Raw genomic sequence first — 21,010 nt, 5'->3', positions numbered from 1 at the left:
AACTCCTGAAATGTCCAGCTTGGGGATTTCCTGCATTCTGTACTTTAAAGATTCAAATCACTTGCTGATATCTGGTATTGTAACACTTTTGGCAGTAATGACTGTAATGCCTGTTGTCTATTGGTGTGGGATGAAAAACATAAAACAAGTAAACTTATCTGTAACATATGAAGCCTTTTCCCAGAAACTCTGACAAGAAGCTAAAGAATCACTATTGAAACCAGGACTTCTTTTCTCTAATAAAATTCCTTGTAAAGAAACACATCTTATTTTATGTTGAAGATTTCCCTATACTGGCATAAACATATTCAGGGCATCGATGAATGGAGAAATCCTAATGAACACAGTCCAAGGTGCACAGAAATGCACATATACATATACTGTATAGGCATAAACTCAGATTGAGTCTATTGGAAGGACTGAACTGGCAAATTTGCGGCCTACGCCACAATATTTTATCACTAGATCAAGCAAACTAAGAACAAGATATATATATATATAAAATACCACCAGAACACTGGCAGAACATTTTGTTAAATAGATTAAAGTCTCATTTATTTGGTTCAAAAACAACATAAAAGGAGACAAAAAACAGAATTATCATAATTAATTAGGCTTTGGGGTCATTTATTTCAATTTAAAAGCATGCATGTCTTCAACCATCAATGAAAGGAAACAACTTCTGTTTATACTGCAGCATGGTGCAAGGATACTCTAGTTCACCTTACTCTTAATATGGTATAAAATTTACCGGTCCAAAAACACACTTTATTTAAAAATCTAAATTACTTTTTAGGAAAAGAAGTTGGTCACTAAGTCACTTCTCTTAGATTAAGCACCCCTGAAGAACATGTACTGTAGGTAGGTACAAGAAACATTTAGGTGTGTTTACTGTAACTGTGTTTGGGGATTTACGGTAAATGAATGTTGGACCATAAATTTGTTTTTAGTTAAAGAGTCAATTACTACATTTGTTAATTAAATATTTGTGTAATAATAAGTCAACAAACTGTTATAAACTAGTATAAATAAATTTTATGTAATAGTGATGATAGAATGTAATTATATGCACTAGTAGACTACATTAAGCACATGCTTTTTAACTTAAGAATATCGTATAGAGAGATTAGAGAAGAGTTTGTTACAGCGTAGTATGGATGAGCTTGCTAAGCTGATGAATTTCATGTTTACAGTGAATTAATAGCTGTTGAGTTTTTGTAATATTACAGTTGATATATAACAATTCAGAATTGGAAAGGGTTAATTACTGTAATTCAACAGCAGTGTGCTGCTACATTACTTTAATTATGCAGCCGAGTTTACTCCAACAGGTATATAGCCCTCTAAACACAATTCTCTATATCTCGATTAACAATATGCCAGCACTCAGTCACCCATAATGTGTCAAATTACATCAACAATAAAATGAATACTATAATGAAATCATAATCAATATGTTCAATGTTTTGGACTTTGGCAGTAAATGGGATGGCCTGGTTGGCACCCCAACTTTTCTTTGGTTCTTCTGTCCATTATTTGCACAGTAAACAGTAAACAGTAAACTGATCTATGATTTAAGTCACACAGAACATTATTCTTAATTAAGACAGTCAAGTTCCAAAATTTGTCAGTGCTTTTCAAAGGGAGATTTTAAAATTTGGAATGTTTCTACAGTGCACTCTGTTCCATCTGGTCGAACAATTCTGACATGTAAAATTTTAACAGGCGACAAGAAAGATAATGTAGTACATCTTCCACGAATAACATTAGACACCGAAGGAGATCTTGATATGCCATTCGTATTAAAGCGTTTACAGTTTCCAGTTAGAATAGCTTTTGCTATAACAATTAACAAATCACAGCAAACATTCCAAAAAGTCGGTTTATTTATTAGAGAGAAAGAACGTTGTATTGTCACGATGTAAGTCCAAACACAGAATCAAAATTCAATGCGATATTGAAGAAAAATTAATTGCAAATATTGTTTTTACTGAAGTTTTAAAGTAAAAGTGAAATTTTAAATAGTATTTGCATGTTAATATCAAAGACAAACATAATGAAAATGTATAACGCAAAGAATACCTAAAATGAAACATGAAACATAATTTTCTTTCAATTTATTATGTTTTACTATTTTTAACTACTTTTCAACTAAATCTTCTGCCTCTAACAATTCTTTGATGATCCCATACACATATCCGGGGGTTGGCGAGTGAAGTGAGCAGTAATAATAATAATAATAATAATGAAAACTATAGAGAGAACAAAGATAATCTTTGAAATTTTCTGAAAAGATGGTGTAATGTTCTCATCGAGATATTAAATTATTTGAAAGTCTCTTAAGAAAACTCTGAGGATAAAAGAGCACCTACTTCATGGTTTCCTTCAAGTGCTGTAGGCTGTTGTCTAATGAGGGAATTAGTAATGGTAATATGCTCATGGTTACTTCTTCTGGATCTGAGCACTTTCTTTCAGCATTTCAATGGCCATCTCATTTTGTAATTCAGTTTTGTCTGCAATATACAGTCTCTTAGGTTTTCATGGTGACTTGAATGCAAGAACTGTGAACAGTGTCACTGTTACCCAAAAAGCCTGTGATTGTCACATAATGTTGCTGTCTGGTGGCCTCAATGGTGATGCAAACATCTCAATGTGTGCCATACAGGTTATGTGTGCAGGTTGCCAAGTCTCATTTGTGACATATCTTGGTACCATACTGGCCCTCTAGTCTACAAAAAAATCTATCTGCTACATAATAAAACACTAAAGTCTGTATGTCCCAGCACCTCTGGGCAATTTGATTGGTTAGTTTGGCTTTGATGTGATTGGTCAGTTTGGTTTTGGTGACGTGATGAAAGAGGAAGTGCGAGTGTCAGACACATAAGGATGGGAAATGGCATGGGAGGCATGCAGAAGGAAAGTCACTTTCGAGATGGCAAGTATAAAAGCAGACAGGATGCGAGAACGACATTTCGAAAATATATAAAGAGTCTGAGAAGCAGGCTTTATGGGAATGCGCTTGAGAGAGTGAGTGCCAGTGAAGAAACATTGAGACACATGCGAGTATAGAGGAAAGTAGAGGAAAGTACACATAAGGCAAGAGATAGCAAATATTTTCAAATGATTCTACTACAAGTTTTGACAAGTTGCAGGGCTAGTTTAAAATAAAGAGCCTTAATTTATAAGAAATAAAATAGGAATAACTGTAGTGAAAAAAAAACACCATGAAAGAATAAGAATAACACCTCACACAGTGCTAGAGAGCTCCTATTTAGCAGTGCAAGGATCTTCTGTAAAGGGTAAGAAGAGTAAGATAAAATGTATAAAAATGTAATCATTAATATTAAAGAAACAATCATTTAGTTAAGAGGTACCCATGTGTTTCTTGGTGTTCGAGTACTTCGCCTGGCATCTGGAATGGCTTTTGTTTCCAATAAGGTTTAGCATTCCTGTACACTTCTTTCACACACCCCAGCTTCCTCTAACAGTCCAAAGACATGCTACTACATTGACTGACAAATCCATACTGAGATGTTGTGTGTAGGCATTTGTTCTGTGGACTGGTATCCCATTCAGTTTCTTTTTTCAACATGATGCTGTCATGGTAGAGTCTGGCTCCCCTTGTGTGTGCACTGAATAAGCAACTTAAGAAAACAAAGAGGCACAGCAGATGTGTAAAAAAAAGTGAAAATCAATCAGGTAGGTTAAATACTAAGTAGCTGAAAAGTGATTTGCTGTTGTGCAATTGTGTTGCTTTATTCACTTAATAATTTTTTAAACATGTGGGGAAAAAACATGATATTTAAATAATGTTAAATAAACAATTAAACAATTCATTTATTGAATTTTAGGATACTTTGTCATTAACACCACAAAGCAGGCTTTTTTCCCCGAAACGTTCTATTAATGAAACTGCATGACTTGTTTAGTTAAAAAAATGAAGGCCACACAGGTGGAAATGTGTTTCCCAAAGCAGCACACTCAGACAAGTTATCAATACAATGACAAGAGGCACCTTTGCATTAGATTTTGGAAACAGCTCATTCTGCAGATGAGAACTGGAGGACTGTCCTACAGATGTAAAATGTTTGAGAAATTGTGTTCTAAACCAATATCTACAAAGAAAACATCAAACGTACAGGTACATTTTTGGACAACAATTTTGGCTGCCTTAAAACCAGTGGGCAAAGAAACATATTTGCACTCAGCATTGGTAGAAGTAGTAGAGAGTTTCAGGTGAGTCATGTGGAGCTGTGGACATCTGTGGTGGGTTCATATATCACAAGAACAGAAGTTAAGAGCTTCATGGACCAGCACAGGTTCTTCAGTGAATATTCGCAGCATGTAGCTCCCGGTGGCACCTGGGCTGAAGGTACTGGGAATAATGACATAGCTGCCCACTGTCAGCTGGCAGCGGAGGTTGATGCTGCGCTGAGCCACATAGGGACCAGAGTCAGCCTCTTCTGCTTGCTTTGCCAACATGTCAATTGTCAATGTACTCTCTGGCTCATCTGTCTGCTCCAAAAGACAAAATAAACAGACATTAAAATGATGCATGGTAAAAACTGAATTTCAAATTCAAAAGTTATTATGTCACATGATATTATTCAAAACCACTTAATTAATTAATCTAACCGCTTATTCTAAATTTGGTGTCAAAGTCTCTCCAGGACACATCAGGCAAAAGCAGAAAGTCCAGTTCTTAATGTATGATTTATCTTCCCTGTGATTGTACTGACAGTGGAATCAGACACTTTGTAAGAAAGAAATAACAACAGTTATTCCTGAGACAGGACATATCAAAGGTAACATTAACAGCTGCAGCGGGAGTCCGGCTTTATTGTTGATGCATCATCAACAGTAAACTTGCAGATTTGACACAAGAAAAGGGGCGATGGGCTGTAAAAAATGTGGTGTGATCTTTTCTTGAGAAAGGCCTTTCACATAATTCTCAGACTTGACACCCTGTCCTGTCAGTGATTACAAGTATATCTCTTGCTTCTGGTTTTTTGTTAGAAATCCATTAGAACCATTTTTGTTTGATGTAAAATAAATTTTTGTGCAAAATGAATTAAATTTATATTAGTAATGTCAATGTGCTGCTTTGTTTTTTCTATGGATGCTGCCATTTTCTCGGACTGTTTAAATGGGCACTGCTGCTATGTGTTTCTGGTCACTGTGTTTGAACTTAGATATTAAGAGAAATTTAACAAAATAAAATAAACAAGCAAATCACTAAAGAAAGAATTAATTTAGAAGTCTGAACTTAACTCTGGTCTGGTTTCTAGCTAAGTATTTGGTTTTGGTGGTTTGGCAAATAGCTTCTCTAGGTACAGATTCTTGCTTCATCCGACTATTCTCCAGTCTAATCCTTAAACTCAGTTTGTACCACTGCCACTTGTGAGCCATCCAGGAACAAACATTTTAATTTCTAGTTAAGCAGAGTGGAGAATTTGACTTATTCAGTACCATTTGGCTAATAGTGAAAATGGCCAAATCAAAATTAATATCAAAGTTGATTAAAAATGTCACATTTATATATGCCTTACTTGAGTTTTTCTGAAGCTATTATTGGTTTAATGACATCCACCTTAATAAAAGGAAAATTACCTGTGTGTCTGTCCTTTTGCTATGTCTCTGCCATTCCAACAGATGGTGCATCACAAACATTTGTAGTAAAGCATTTTATTAATACAAATGTTTGTGATGGGGGCGGCACAGTGGCACTGTGGTAGTGCTGCAGCCTTGCAGTAAGGAGACCTGGGTTTGCTTCCCAGGTCCTCCCTGCGTGGACTTTGCTTGTTCTCCCCATGTCTGTGTGGGTTTCCTCCGGGTGCTCCAGTTTCCCCCCACAGTCCAAAGACACGCAGGTTTGGTGTATTGGCGATTCTAAATTCTCCCTAGTGTGTGCCTGGTTTGTGTGTGTGTGTGTGCCCTGCGGTGGGCTGGAGCCCTGCCTGGGGTTTGTTCCTGCCTTGCACCCTGTGTTGGCTGGGATTGTCCCCAGCAGACGCCCGTGACCCTGTAGGTAGGATATAGTGGGTTGGATAATGGATGGATGGATGGAATTACAAAATACATTCCTATAGAAGGTGCACTGCAAACATTAACATTAATCTTCGTTAATTACTTAGATTACAAATTATCTTCAATGGGTAGCAAAGCTACTGTCTTTCAGAAAAAGTAGGTATGTAGCAACTGAAAATACTCTTTTTGTCATAAAATGTACTGTACTACAGATATACTTTATTTTGTAACACATGTGTAATATGAATTTTTTATTACTGTTTCATGTTATTTTTACATATACTGGAAGTTAGTGGGTCTCATTTTTGGATATGGTTCACCAGTCTGACTGCTAAGTAGCATTCTGGTATTGGTTTCTACATTTTATAGGCAAATTTAAGTCATCTGAGTCATCCTTTTTGTTATCTACTTTGCTACTCCTCATATAAAGTATGTATGTGCTCAGAAGGCCACTCACCCTGTAAATCTGAAGGCCAATTGGATTCATTTTGAGTCCCAACTTTCTGTCTCTTCTGTTAAAGCTTTGCAACAGGCAGATCAGAACTGAGCATCTGCCATCCTCATCATCACCCTTCTCATCTGGGGACACATCTGTGGAGTGTCAGGTTATAATACAACAACCCCATAAACAAAATAGATAAAGAAAACAAGAAAACAAAACCTCTAACATAGTACATTCAAAATAAACAAATGTAGAATGGAAAAATACTGAGCTGAGTTATGATATATTCTACCTTGCATGTGTTGTATTGTATTCATAGATATTTTAATAGGAAGCACCATCATAAAAATTTTAGAAAAGTGTTATATAAAATTAGACAGCAATGGTCCAATGAAATATAAAAATGGGAGACTTTAGATAACGGTTAAAAAGAAAATAAAGCAACTGACTATAATAAGGAATATAAAAGGAAACTGACTAACAAATCTATTAACAATTAACTAATGACTGGTGCATTGTAAGACAGACTGGCATTTTCCATTTTACTAGGCTGGAACCGGAGTCTTGGTTTGGGAAACTGTTATCAGACACTCTTACTGCCAGCTAAAAGTCTCACTTTTCCTCCCTTTGGAATGCAGCATCTATCTGATTTATCTGATCAGATGATCGATTCCAGACCATGTAACAGCCAGGGACATCTTTCTCTAAGGCACAAAATGCACTCAAGTCCTGAACAAAGGACCATAAATCCAGGATGAGTAACATTGATGGATAGAACTTAGCACCAGGGGCCGACCTAGAGGACTGGCTTATATGCACCCAAGAAGCCAAGGACACATCCTATATTCCTCCCTATAAAAACCCTTGTAACGCCATAACTAATTGCTCTTCTTTCACAACTCTACAGTTTGACCTCGCCATAACTTGGCCACCCCATAGCCAGAACAAATAGCTGATCGGGTGTGGCTACAACAGCGGTCGAAGCAATCCCTTTACTCCAGTTGTGCGGGACTGGAAAGGTGGAATACTGGTCTGTGTTGGAGTTTGGACGAGATTGCCATCAGTCCAACCTTGCTGTGGTATTCAGTTACTTGCACACCCACTGACAAAGTGATGTGCTGAGTTTCATTCTGTACTCATTGTTTCTCCTATGAGTGTGTGGCCAAATACAGCTCCAACTCCATTATTTAATTCAGTGATGACACCACAGTCTTAGGTCTGATCACTAAAAATGATGAGAAAGCAGAATAAGAGATTCAGTGATGCCAGGATGACAACCTCTCCTTTAATATCAGTAAAACAAAAATGATGATCATAGACTTTAGGGAGCAGAAAGCAGAGCACATCTCCATCTACCTCAGGGGTAAATGCTGTGAAGAGGGTAATCAGCATCATTGATACCCTGATGTGGGCACAATATATCTCGGCCATTGTAAAGAAGGCCTTTGCTTCTGTGAAAAGTCCAAATGTCTCTCCAGCTGTGCTTAGTGGTGTCCATCTTCACTGACTGCATAACATCGGGGTATGGCACCTGCTCACCTCACAGCCTTTAATGTACCACAGAGTGATGAATTTGACTCGGTGTATGAGTGACACACAATTCCGTTCTGGTCAGAACACATATTATATGTGCTGCCTTAGAAAGGCAATCAATATCATTATTAAACACCTTGGATAGTTACAAACATCACGTTACAGGCACTTTTCTCCTTTTTGAATTCGTACAGGACCTCATTGGTACTCACACTCATACATTTGATTCAGTGACTGTTTTTATCTAAAGGTATAACCTTACTCAGCAGCCAGTCTTACTGACAACTGCAGGAATGTTTCTTGTATATATATATATAGGTTGATGTCATAATCGATGTTTCTTTTGTACTTATTGTTGGTATTGTACTACTGGCACTACTCTGAAGAATACTTAAGTAAGAACTTCACTGTACTTTGTACACATGACAATAAATATGAAATTGAAGCATGTATGCCATGAAACCATAACCTAAACCTATACCACTGTACCACTAGCAGCAGCAACAGCAGCCTCCACAGACTCTTTGGGTTTTAGCCTTACAATGGTCTTCCCATAAGCGTTAGTCATCAGGAACTGTGAATTATCATGCTTCACTATCCAACGCTTGTATTCCTCAGCTCATTACAATTGCATTTTCTTCTTTCACACTTGTAGAAATGAACGTTGACTTCATCATTGGCTGCCCAAGTCCCATACACAACAAAATAAAGTGAGTCATGCATTCTGTGATGATCATTCGGCAACACTGTTGTATTCATTTGTTAGCTAAATGTAGCCTGTCTGTTACCATGCACAAGTTGCGTCAGCCACCTTCAGTCCCTTTCATTAACAGTCTTTTTGCAAAGGCAGGGTCAGAAATGGCAGAATAAATTTGGAGTGATGACTCAGACTAAACATACTGTGACAAAATCAAATGTATAAACTCCAACAGGCTTGCTTTTCGTTATACATTTATATTGATTCTGCTGAAGCCCACCAGCACTGACATGTTAAAAGCCATTTAAACATTTAGTGTTGCTCATTCTACCTCTGAGTTACACTCACATAAAATTTCTTGGTATCTGACTACCTCTTTTAAGTATCATTCCCTGCACAGATCAAGTAGTCCTTATACAGTTTGGAAAGAGATTGTGAGAGCCACTCAGCAACAGTTTAAGAAGAAGTAAGATCAAGGGCTTATAAATAATATTGTTCATGAAACACTCCATGGCATTTTACAATTTAACAGATTAAATATTGCTAGTAATATTGTCACCTTTTCAGAAAGTTTTCATTACATGGCTTACCTGAGTCCTGGATAGTAATGGGATGTTGTGGGTTGGTAGCATACATCACCAAATTGTTGCGACTGCCTCCTGCATTAAACCCTGGTAGCCATCGACCTTTAACTTCTTGCAGGCTTCCCGATTCTATCAAGTACAGTTACTAGTGACTACTGTTGGACACCCAAAGTACAGAATAAAAGATGTACATCTAAGATTACAAAATTAGGTACAACAAAAAGCTGCACTGCTCCTGCATGTAACAAAGAAAAGTAAGATATGGAGAAAAAGCAAAAAACGTTACTTCTGGAACACTGCTTCTTTTAGCTTGTGGCAATGTTAGAAGTGTTACCTGAGATGCCGTTACAGTTGAAATCTGGCCCAAGTGTAAGGACAGTCACATTATCAAAATGTTCACAAAAATCATCAAACTTCATCCTTAAAAGAAAAAGAGAAAGGCAACCTTCTTTAACACATTTTTTCTTCACTTCCCCACTTTCCATATTAGCAATTCTATATAATCTGAATGTGGCTAATAACTTCTGCTTGTGTCATGCTTGCCTTTTTGGCTGTAGCTACTTTGAAATAATTTGTGACACCACAGATTATGAGGCTCTTTAGACTTTTGGTAGATTGCACATTTTCTTTGTATTTGCATGGCTTTTCTTCTGGGTACTTCAGTTGTTTTCCTATATCCCAAAGATTTATATAATAGGCAAATTGGAAATTCTGATGTAACTGGCCCTGAAGCCATGTGAAAGAATGGACTCAGTGATGGACAAGAAGCCTGTCTAGGACAATAGCAAAATTATATGCAGAAATGTTAGGGGCAATTTCACGAAACTATATGTGAAATTAAACTTGACTCTTTCACTCATCCTTGGCAATAACAATGGCAAAATTTGACACCCGCCTTGAGAAACAAAGTCCATATGAAACTTGTCTAAAGGTTCTTGATGGGCATAGCTCTCAGATTAACCAAGAGCCATTCAAATACTGTGGACAAGTTTTATATTTTATTTACACATTTATTTTTTTATTACACATTTTAACAAAGATAAATTTGCATTGTTAAGCATTTTAGATGGTCAAAGTTGTGGAAACACCTTTTCAAGTAGACTACAGATTCAAGTAGCATTAATCTTCTTGTGCACCTCATCTTAAATGTTTCTAGTGATAGGTGGTCTGCATCATAATCGAGAATTAGTAGAATTCAAGGTACCTTAGACTGAATTCTGGCCTGGGAAAGGGTAGTGGGCCCTTGTCAATTAAATACAGGAAAATAGATGTAAAGTTATTACCAATCAGTCTGAATGCTAAAATAATACTAGAGAGCAAATAAAAATAAATTTCCAACAATGTATTATTTGTTGGAATTTTGTTATTTTTATTTTTTGTTGCTAACTGTATGTACTATATGTTAATGTCCTATGTTAATATTTTTGTTAAATACAGTATTTAGTTATTTTTATGTAATGTGTTTTTTTTTAACTATGGTGTTATTACTATATTTTTGTTCTGTGAGTTATTTTTCTTGACTTTTATATAATGAACCCAAGGGGGTAGGGCCCACTGTAGGAATGCCATTGAGCTCTTATTGTTTAGCTTCATTTAATGGATTCTTAGCTTTTGACTTTTTTCCCTCTTTTTGGTTTATAATTACCACTTTCCAATTTTTAAATTGTTTGTTTTGGTATTGCCTCTTAAAGGGGATATTTTGTAAGTGTATTGACCATTCTTCAGTTTTCTGCAGCCATAGAGGAATGATAGAGTGGGGCAAGGATGCAGGGATCTGCATGAGCGTTTTAAATAATGAAAGAAAAAAAATTGCGCTTTGGAATATGAGGACCCCAAATAGCTTGTGAAATAAAAGTCATATCATTTTACTGAAATAAAAATAATCCATTTGAAAGAATTATGTAATTAATCCAAAACAGATTATAAATTGTCAGAATAGATTAATAATCTGTTCAAACTGATTTTTTTTCTTTTGGCTGACACCTATGGGGTTCTGTACTAGATCATACCGTACCTATGTGCTGGCTTTGTGCATATGCAGTAGTCTGTTCTGTTAGGTTATAAGAGACAGTGAACATGTGGACTCCCAAGGTAAGTTTTTGATTGTTTTTTTTTTTTTTTTTTGCAAAGTGAGTGACATACTCAAGAATTCAGCTTGAACATCATTAAAACAACAATTAAGATATTATTATAGATGATACATATCACCCATTTGTATTTGGGATAATAAGAAACATTGTTGTTTTTCTTCTTGAGTAGAGGGGTTTTACAGTTTAACTCTCCCTTTTAGGACTTATAGGCTTGGCCTTGTTTAAGTGTGTATGGCCCAAGCCTAAATTTGAGTTTCAGGGTCAGATTTATTTTACATTTCTAGGCCTTATCGCAGTTTGAAGGCCTTGCCTTTCCACTGAAGCCTTTTTTGAGTTTCATGGGCCCAGTCTTCCTAGCAGTAAATATGCATGGAAATAGTAAGTATAATAATGTGAGGGCCAATAATCAAATGAACAATAACAATTGAACTTAATTTGTATACAGTATTTCCATCCACCCATTCACCCATCATTCCATCCATAAATCCAGCCATCTTGCAAACAGTTTATTGTGTTCAAGATAATGAAAGTCAAAAGCTTATTTGGGCAGCATCAGGCATAAGGTGGGCACTATAGACATAAATCTGCCTTCATAGTGATGCCATAAACATTACTTAACAGAAACATAGGGACAAATGTATATGGATACTGTTCTGCACTGTTCTAAAAATTTGGAGAAACTACTGTGAGAGAATAATTTGGAGATAACAATAGTTAACTATTTTTGTATACTTTCCATATTAAAATATAGCATCTATGTTAGAATATCTTCTTCTTCTTTCGGTTGCTCCCGTTAGGGTTTGTCACAGCGGATCATCTGTCCGCATGTGGGTTTGGCAAAATTTTACACCGGATGCCCTTCCTGATGTAACTCTGCCCATTTATCCGTGCTTGGCATGAAGAAACACACTGGTTTGTGCATCCTCTGTGGCTGGGTTAGCATTTATCTTAGAATCTATCTTAGAATATAAAAAGATTAATAAATGTCAGAAACCTGTTCAGGCATATTAGGAAACCAGATAAAGGTCAAATAAATAACAAAGATAAGGATGTACAAGTTATCTGGGTATGTAACCCAACAAACCAATCAGAGTAAATATCAGGTGATGTGTATGCATTAATCAGCGCTATTATGTAAATTCAGTTGTTTATAAAATGGACCTCTACCAAAGGCCATCTTAAAAGTAATGTTACAATGGGCACTGGCGGGGGGCCCAGGAGCATAGGGGCCCACAATGTTTCTGATGCCTGTATATGTTTCTGTTTTTCTACCAAAACAGGGGCCCCAGTGCGCTACATTGCTCAGGGGCTATGATGCTGTTAAGATGGCCCCGCCTGCCCTTATTATTCTGATCATTTTGTAACAGACATCTGTGATAAATGCTCCCTCCTTGGCATTTTCTGAGGACAAGTTTTCTCCTGCCTGGTTTCTGACTTTTATTGAACTTGTCCTAGTAGAGGATATGTTTCTTTCTTTAATTAATAATTTAATTTCTACCACACTACTGAGTAAGAAGGTAGAAAAGGCAGCACAGCAAACAGTAGCCAACAGCAAAAATGGACCAGGAAATGGAAAGAGGGAAAAGGAGCAAAAGAGTAGCCAAAATTGTTACTAGAGTGTCAAAATTGATCAAGCACCAAAATCAAAAAAGAAGTGTTTTAGTTGAAGAGAAACAGAGCAAAAGTCAAGAAAATGTTAATCATAAGTAAAAATTCAAAATAAATGCAAGGAAAGGTTTTAGGATTCATCCCAGTACTAGGATACATGCGTAACAATGCAGCCATGTGTTATACTTGGAACATGAAAATGCAAACAAATAATGTAAAATAATGACAGATTTGTTGTATTTATAAACAACAACATCACAAATGTGGAGTTGGGACATGCATACATACGTGGGAATTTAAACAAGATGTTGATATATTTGAGAAAGGAACCCCCATTTTAAGGAAGATGCCTGGGTTAACACAGAAAACAAAGACAGGGACATTTAAGCATTGCAATAGCAGTGCGCTGTGAATCCCACAACATTGATGAGAGCACCATTAATCAACTTTATAGAAATAGCAGAAAGCAAGATACTGCTATGCCATAATAATATGCTGTTTATTTATCTAAATATAAATTGGAAAATCCAATAAATACTTTACAGCAAAAAGAAGAATTCTAAAAAGTGACTAATAATTTTTATTTAACTCAGTTTTTTAAAGTAGTGGCAAGAGGGGAAACCAATTTTAACTCTAGTAATCAAAGCAGAGTTCAGCACAGAGAAGATATTGAATTGTTAGCCCCTGTGATCAAGATGGAGCGAAAGTCTGAATTATCACTGAGTAAAACATAAATTACATCAACCTGCAGACATTTTGCTCATCTTTATCATTGTACATTTTATGGCAGCAATCATAAAAGGAACGACACAATCTAGAATATGTATGTTAAGTAAGGACGAGTTTAGATTCTGTTGTTTTAATATGAGAGGGTTTTATGAGCATGGAACACAAACATTTAATGGTGGTAAAACACATACTAGTATCTAACTTGACTTTAAGAGAGATTTTGATAATATATCTATTAAGTTTCAGCCAGGGATCCTCCCAACTAGGATTCATATATCTCTTATATCTGTTTTGGTTGTTTTTATGTTAAACATTGTTGAACATTTAGTTTCTTTATATCTAAGTATTTTTTCCTATGTGCCACATGTTTTGTTGGTCTTCTTGCAAGAGGCGGGGCCACCTGCCCATCACCATCAAGAGACCACCCTTAGCCCTTTAAAGGTTGAGAAATACCCACAGTCCCCTGCGGCTCATTGAATGCCCTAGGTGGTTTGTGAGTTCCCTTTGTGCTTATTCTGCGCTTTTTGTGAATTTTCTGTATCTTTGTGACCTTTGCCTCTGTTGTTTAACCATTCTGTCACATTTAATATTGGGAATGTGTTTGCTTTGGGATTACCTATTTTGAAGGCAATTTTGTGCTCCCCAGAAAGTATTCTCTACTACAGAGCATTTTTGTTTAAAATAAATCTTTTTATCAATAAAGATTCTACATTTGCCCTTTTTGTGATTAGCTAATGAGAAACTAATCATGAAACTGTGGATTTAGAAAGTGTGCACACGGATATAAACCAAATTTAACAGAAAACACTGGGCTTTGTGAGTCATGTAAATGGCTAATCTGTTTAAGTATTTGTTTAATTCTAACTAAGGTTGAATTTAAATAATGAGGGCTGTTGGTCAAATTTTCATGAACACTTACTTAGCTTGACTAGTAGACAGGATTGATAAAATCTCCCAATATGGAGATAAACAGAATTCAGGCTCAGTCTACAGTATATATATTAAATGAATGTTTATGTGAATCGTTATAAATAGGAGATAAAATATTAAATACAATTACAAAATCTAAGTTACAAGTAAAACTGCTAAACTTTACTAGAAAGATGTGAAAGCCCCGATGAACTCAACCAGCACAGTGGGGCAGAGGAATTGCTGTCTGACTTTTACTATCAATGCAGACTTTAACTCCTTCTCCTAGCGCTGGGATGGTCTTCTGCCTTAATCCTCTTATTTGTGTTATTTACATATACGAAAAGCTGTTTAATTCACAGTGTTATTTTAGCAAGTCTTCTGAGTTGTCTTATATACTTCCTGCCCAAGGTTTGATTCCTGCCTTCTGCTTGATGCTTTCAGGTTAGGCTCATGTTCTCTGCAACTCTATCAATAGATTAAATACATTTTACAAAAGATAAAGGTTTTCTATATAAAGACTAAGTGTATTACCATACCAAAATTCACCATCATCCTTCTTAGTGAACCCAAAGGCCTCCCTTGTCCAAACTGGGATCTCATCCCAAAGAGGTGAGCTGTCAAAAAAATAAATAAAAAGAAATGTACAAAACATACTCAGTGTTTTGAACTCCTGGAGGATTTAATTTTAAAATGGCACTATAAGAATAGCCATCCTGCTTGGTTAAGGAATGATGCAGACAGATTCATCAATAGTGTTTGGATCATAGACTATCTGACAGGTGACAGTTTAGGAAGTTTTGGAAATTGCATGTTGGAGATATTAGTGGTTCAAAAACACGTGGGCATCCCAGAGAACTTTCCTGTCTCTGTTTCACTTCTGTTTTTCAGTAAGTACAACTCCAATTTCTACTGTCTATTAGGAGTTCTTTGGTTATTCCACCATTGTTGGCTGTAGCGAATGGAGATAAGAAGAAGCAGTGCCTAAGATGGATATACATAAGTGATGGCACGTTCTGTTTAAGACTGATTTATTCAATTGAAGAGTATGTCCTCTTGGAATTGTCGGGCGTGCACTATGTGAACAATAGATCAACTGGGTTGGGTTATAGGGATGGGATTGACCCTGAGTGTTTCGAGCACTATGATATGATAATATTCAATGTACAAGGCAGGTGAGTGCTGGCAGCTTGTCTAACAAAATGCATGCTGGTATGCTCAAAAATACTGCCTGCATGAAACTACCACTGCCATTATAGAAATGCTACAAATGGAGAAGTGCCAGTACTTCATGCTGGTGTGTACCAGCCCACTTCAAGCTCTGACAAGAATTATAAAAAGGTAGTGGGGTACTTTTCCTGCTATGCAGGGACAACCAATTGCAACTGACTACAGAACCTGCACAGCAGGTTCTTCTGTTTGAGAAGGTTTAGGTACTTTATTGTTCATTTTAACTATTTTGCACTGTGAACTTACATTTTATGCTGCTGCTGAAGTAAGTTAATATCTATCTATCTATCTATCTATCTATCTATCTATCTATCTATCTATCTATCTATCTATCTATCTATCTATCTATCTATCTATCTATCTATCTATCTATCTATCTATCTATCTATCTATCTAATTCTTCTATACAACTTTTAATCTGTCATGTAATTACCAATAGGAGTTTTTTATTATGCTGGTTGCACTGACTTTGGTCTTTCATCATCTTATTTTGCATGTCATCCTATGTTACTGGCTATGCGCGAGCTACTGCAAAACTCCGGCTGTGATCTAGTTAGCCTTCCAATTTATATCGATTAAAGAAGGGATTTAAAAAAAATTGTTGGTTATGGGCTGGATGTGGAATTGGAAGAGGATTTTTTTCTCATAATGTCACAATCGAAGTGCGTTTGTCTAATCTGTCAATTTATCATTGCTGTTCCAAAGAAGGAAAATGTGGAAAGGCACTTTCGAACTGTTCATAAAAACTACAAAACTGACGTCCTTCCAAAAAGCAATCTGAGAAAGAGAAAGGAGAGGGAACTAAAATCGCAGTTAATCGGACAGCCATCAGTTTGGCCCCTCATATTGACTGCATTATTCGCCTCTGCCTATTTATGCGAGTCAGCCTTTTCCCACATGAAGATTATTAAATCCAAATACTGTAGCGACCATAAATGTATTGAATTGTTATTGTGCCATAAAGGTTATTCAGTTATGCAAGGTACAACAACATATATTTTATGTATAAAGTATACTCAGTGTGTATGTTATATATATCATTTTTAATGTAGGTAGATCATTTCGACCTGGTCATTTTAAAAGTAGCTCGCAAGCCGAAAAAGTGTGGGCACCCCTGCTATACACAAATAAAGAAGCACTATGTCCACTACTCCTCTTAGATCTGAGTGCTGCATTTGACACCATTGATCATAATATTCTTAGAAATAGCCTTAGTCAATGGGTGGGCCTCTCTAGCAGTGTCTTAAATTGGTTTGAATCCTACCTGACAGGGAGAAAATATTTTGTTAGTTGTGGTAATTACATCTCAAAGACACATGATATCCAATATGGTGTTCCACAAGGCTCTATCCTGGTTCCACTGTTATTCTCAATCTACATGCTTCCGTTAGGTCAGATTATCTCAAGTTACAACGTGAGTTACCACAGCTATGCTGATGACATACAGCTGTACTTATCAATAGCACCTGATGACCCCGATTCTCTTGATTCACTAACACAATGTCTGACTTGTATCTCAGAATGGATGAATAGTAACTTTCTCAAGTTAAATAAAGAGAAAACTGAAATCTTAGTGATTAGCAATAATGGATACAGTGAGGCTATTAGAAATAAACTGGATACATTAGGATTAAAAGTCAAGACGGAGGTAAAAAGTTTAGGGGTAATTGTTGACTGTAATCTGAATTTTAAATCGCATATTAATCAGATCACTAGGTCAGCATTTTTTCACTTAAGAAACATAAGTAAAGTTAGACCTCTTATATCACTGAAAGATGCTGAGAAATTAGTTCACTCATTTGTTTTCAGTCGACTAGATTACTGTAACGCACTCCTCTCAGGACTACCCAAGAAAGACATAAATCGTTTGCAACGAGTGTAGAATGCAGCTGCTAGAATCCTAACTAGGAAAAGAAAATCTGAACACATTACTCCAGTTTTGATGTCACTACACTGGTTACCTGTGTCACTCAGGATTGACTTTAAAATTCTTCTTATGGTTTATAAATCCTTAAATAATCTCGCCCCATCTTATATATAGGAATGTCTGACACCTTATATTCCAAATCGTAACCTCAGATCCTCAAATGAAGGTCTTCTTAGAATTCCAAGAACAAAACTTAAAAGAAGTGGTGAGGCGGCCTTCTGCTGCTATGCACCTAAAATCTGGAATAGCCTGCCAATAGGAATTCGCCAGACTAATACGGTAGAGCACTTTAAAACACTGCTGAAAACACAATACTTTAACATGGCCTTTTTATAACTTCAGACTAACTTAATTCAACTTAATCCTTTTACTCTGTATGTTCAATTTCCTCATAATAATTACTCATGGTGACTCTAAAATCCGTACTGACCCCTACTCTCTTTTTCTGTTTCTTTTTCCGGTTTCTTTGTGGTGGCGGCCTGCGCCACCTCCACCTACTCAAAGCTTCATGATGCTCCAACAATGATGGATGGATTAAAAGGCAGAAGTCTACGTGACCATCATCATCAAGTCCTTCCATGAGAACCCTAAATACAAAGAGGACTGTTTCATTTATGTTAGGTAGAATGCCCAGTGGGGACTGGGCGGTCTCGTGGTCTGGAATCCCTACAGATTTTATTTTTTTCTCCAGCCGTCTGGAGTTTTTTTTTTTGTTTTGTTTTTTCTGTCCCCCCTGGCCATTGGACCTTACTCTTATTCGATGTTAATTGATGTTGACTTATTTTATTTTCTTACTGTGTCTTTTATCTTTCCATTCTTTATTATGTGAAGCACTGTTTATATGAAAATGTGCTATATAAATAAATGTTGTTGTTGTTGTTAAGAATGGTTGATATTTGAGTAACGTACGCGTAGATCTCCGCATTAATGTTTACAGGGCACCATGCATAGCATATGTCTCTGTCATATGCTATTTGGTATGAGATTCATGAAAACATTGTTAATGTTTGTGATGCGCCATCTACTGGAATTGCAAATGCAATGGATTATATTACTAAAAATGTGATCTGACACCTTTTGAAATGACAGAGACATAGTGGACAGACACAGTGACACAACCTTTTAGTAAAGTGGATTTTGTTGTTTTTTTCTGCAATATTTACCTATCTCCCCAGTCTCCAGTCCACTCCATTGCCTGTCCAGAACCCCAAGGATTTAGAATTCGAACCAAGGGCATTCTGCCTCTTGGAGTAGTTAGCTAGGGGTTTGCAAGAGAAAATCAGAGAATAAGTATTAGCTTCATATACTGCTCATATAGTAGCACACTCATAATCTTACTTACTGTATGTAAACAATCACAGAGTGAGCCTAAAAAGCTCTTATATATTAAAAGCAGGAAGTATAAATTACTTTAATTGTGAATATTTAAGCTGCCTAATTTTTAAAGAAGCAACATGATCCCTCTCCGTCCAGTTAGGGGTCATTTGCCACACATGAATAAACGTGTTATTACCTTCCTTACCTAACAATTACATAGAAATCCTAGTTCCAGCCTTTTTATCTTGGGACCTTTTGCTGCCACCTGTTGGACAGGAAGCCTTGCACACTCTTGCTTAACTCTTAAACTCTCATTTCTTTCACATTTATTAGAGAGTCCTGCAACTCCCCTGTCCATAGAGTTGCCTGCTATATGATGTTCTCCAGGGAGAGGAATGAATTTATCGTTCCATGAATATCATATCCTCTCTTTCTTTTGTTTCAGTGCCCCTAGAGGTTTCACCTTTATAGCATCATGCTTGACACAATCTAACAAGTGCTGTCTCCCCACATTGGAATGCAGAGTTGCATTCTCTTTTCCAGTATGGTATTCTGCCAAGTGTGGTAGTATGCTCTGGAGCTTCTCCCTACTCAATGATACAATAAACCAGATATATTTATTATGATGAGGGCACCTTAGTATTACACCAAAATCAGCTTATGTGGTTCTGGGAAGTGTGACACGTAGCATTATACTATAGATACAGGGGCATTAGCACTAACTTCACAAGACTCAGAGTGCCGCAGATCATAAATATATTGACAAACGCATGATTAGTTTTTACACCCGCGCACACACACACACACACACGCAAATATATGTTGCATAGTTTACTGTCAAATAATGCAAATGTTTGCCGAATGGAAGACATCAGACACTTGGACATGAACCCAGAATATGCAAGCTTAAAAAGAAAAACATGCAAATAATGAAAAAAGACTTTAAGACCTCTACTCTCTGAACTTCACCTTACTAGTGACCCCCCCACCACCTACTCCTTCTTCCTCATTTGCTATTTATTGTCTTTCATTCCTGTATGTCTAATAATTTTCCTCTGATGATGACACCTAATAAGTGTTGTAAGCTCAGAAATAAAAGACTATTTTAAGATAGTAATTAATTTCTGATTATAAATACCCATATGTGTGCTTATGTACGTGTGTGTGTTATATTTATCAATTTGTATTCACTATCTTTTTGTTTCTGTTGTTAGTATTGAATTGTGAAAAAGTATTCATTATATTAACCTTCAGCCTGAACTTAACAAACTCACACACAGATGAATAATCCAGTGAAGGCCTCTTTGTACTTAAGTTACTGCTAAGCTGTGATCCTTTTATTGACATCATGCCCTGTGTGATTACTACTGCAGAATGTTTTTAACACACGGCTTTATATAACAGAAGTACGACTGCTAACAAAAGTGATGATTAATGTGTTTTTCCAGTAGCACCTTAATTCCATTTTTCCTCCAGTGGCTCCTGGAACCACCCACGAAATGTCACTCAGTTGGTTTCTGCTCAGACATGGCAATGCCTCAATAAGGCTGCAGATGCCAACACTGTGACCCTTTAATTTTAGCCCATGTCGTCTTATTGATAGAAAGCCTTAATATTGTTCATTACTGCTGTTTGTGTCTTTATTGTTTTGTGTGATACTTGCTTTTCATGCAAAATGTAGTAACAACTGGAATGTACACAAAGACCAAATTATAATGGTCAGTGTTTAACAAAATTTGATACAATAAAGTGCAAAAAAAAAAAAATAACAATAAGAGTTGAGAGATATATATATATTATGTGTAGGGCGGCATGGTGGCGCACTGGGTAGCGCTGCTGCCTCACAGATACGGGACCCTGGTTTGTTTCCTGGGCCCTCCCTGCGTGGAGTTTGCATGTTCTCCCTGTGTCTGCGTG

General features: G+C 36.6%; 1 protein-coding gene across 1 annotated transcript in view; it reads right to left on the bottom strand.

Moving 5' to 3' along the window:
* Positions 1 to 3,819: 3,819 nt before the first annotated feature.
* LOC120530661 (calpain-A-like) overlaps positions 3,820 to 21,010 on the bottom strand; it is a 45,911-nt gene continuing 28,720 nt past the window's right edge. Inside the window, exons 9-14 of the mRNA XM_039755085.1 lie at positions 18,940 to 19,034; positions 15,159 to 15,236; positions 9,618 to 9,703; positions 9,290 to 9,412; positions 6,485 to 6,618; positions 3,820 to 4,515 (exon numbers count right to left, since the gene is read on the bottom strand). Coding sequence (XP_039611019.1) covers positions 4,273 to 4,515; positions 6,485 to 6,618; positions 9,290 to 9,412; positions 9,618 to 9,703; positions 15,159 to 15,236; positions 18,940 to 19,034 — 759 coding nt within the window. The 3' untranslated portion in view covers positions 3,820 to 4,272. The remainder of the gene's footprint in view (positions 4,516 to 6,484; positions 6,619 to 9,289; positions 9,413 to 9,617; positions 9,704 to 15,158; positions 15,237 to 18,939; positions 19,035 to 21,010) is intronic.

Source organism: Polypterus senegalus, chromosome 6 (genome assembly GCF_016835505.1).
Source record: "Polypterus senegalus isolate Bchr_013 chromosome 6, ASM1683550v1, whole genome shotgun sequence".
In the NCBI taxonomy this organism is placed as follows: Eukaryota; Metazoa; Chordata; class Cladistia; order Polypteriformes; family Polypteridae; genus Polypterus; species Polypterus senegalus.
This window is presented reverse-complemented; position numbering and strand designations above follow the sequence as displayed.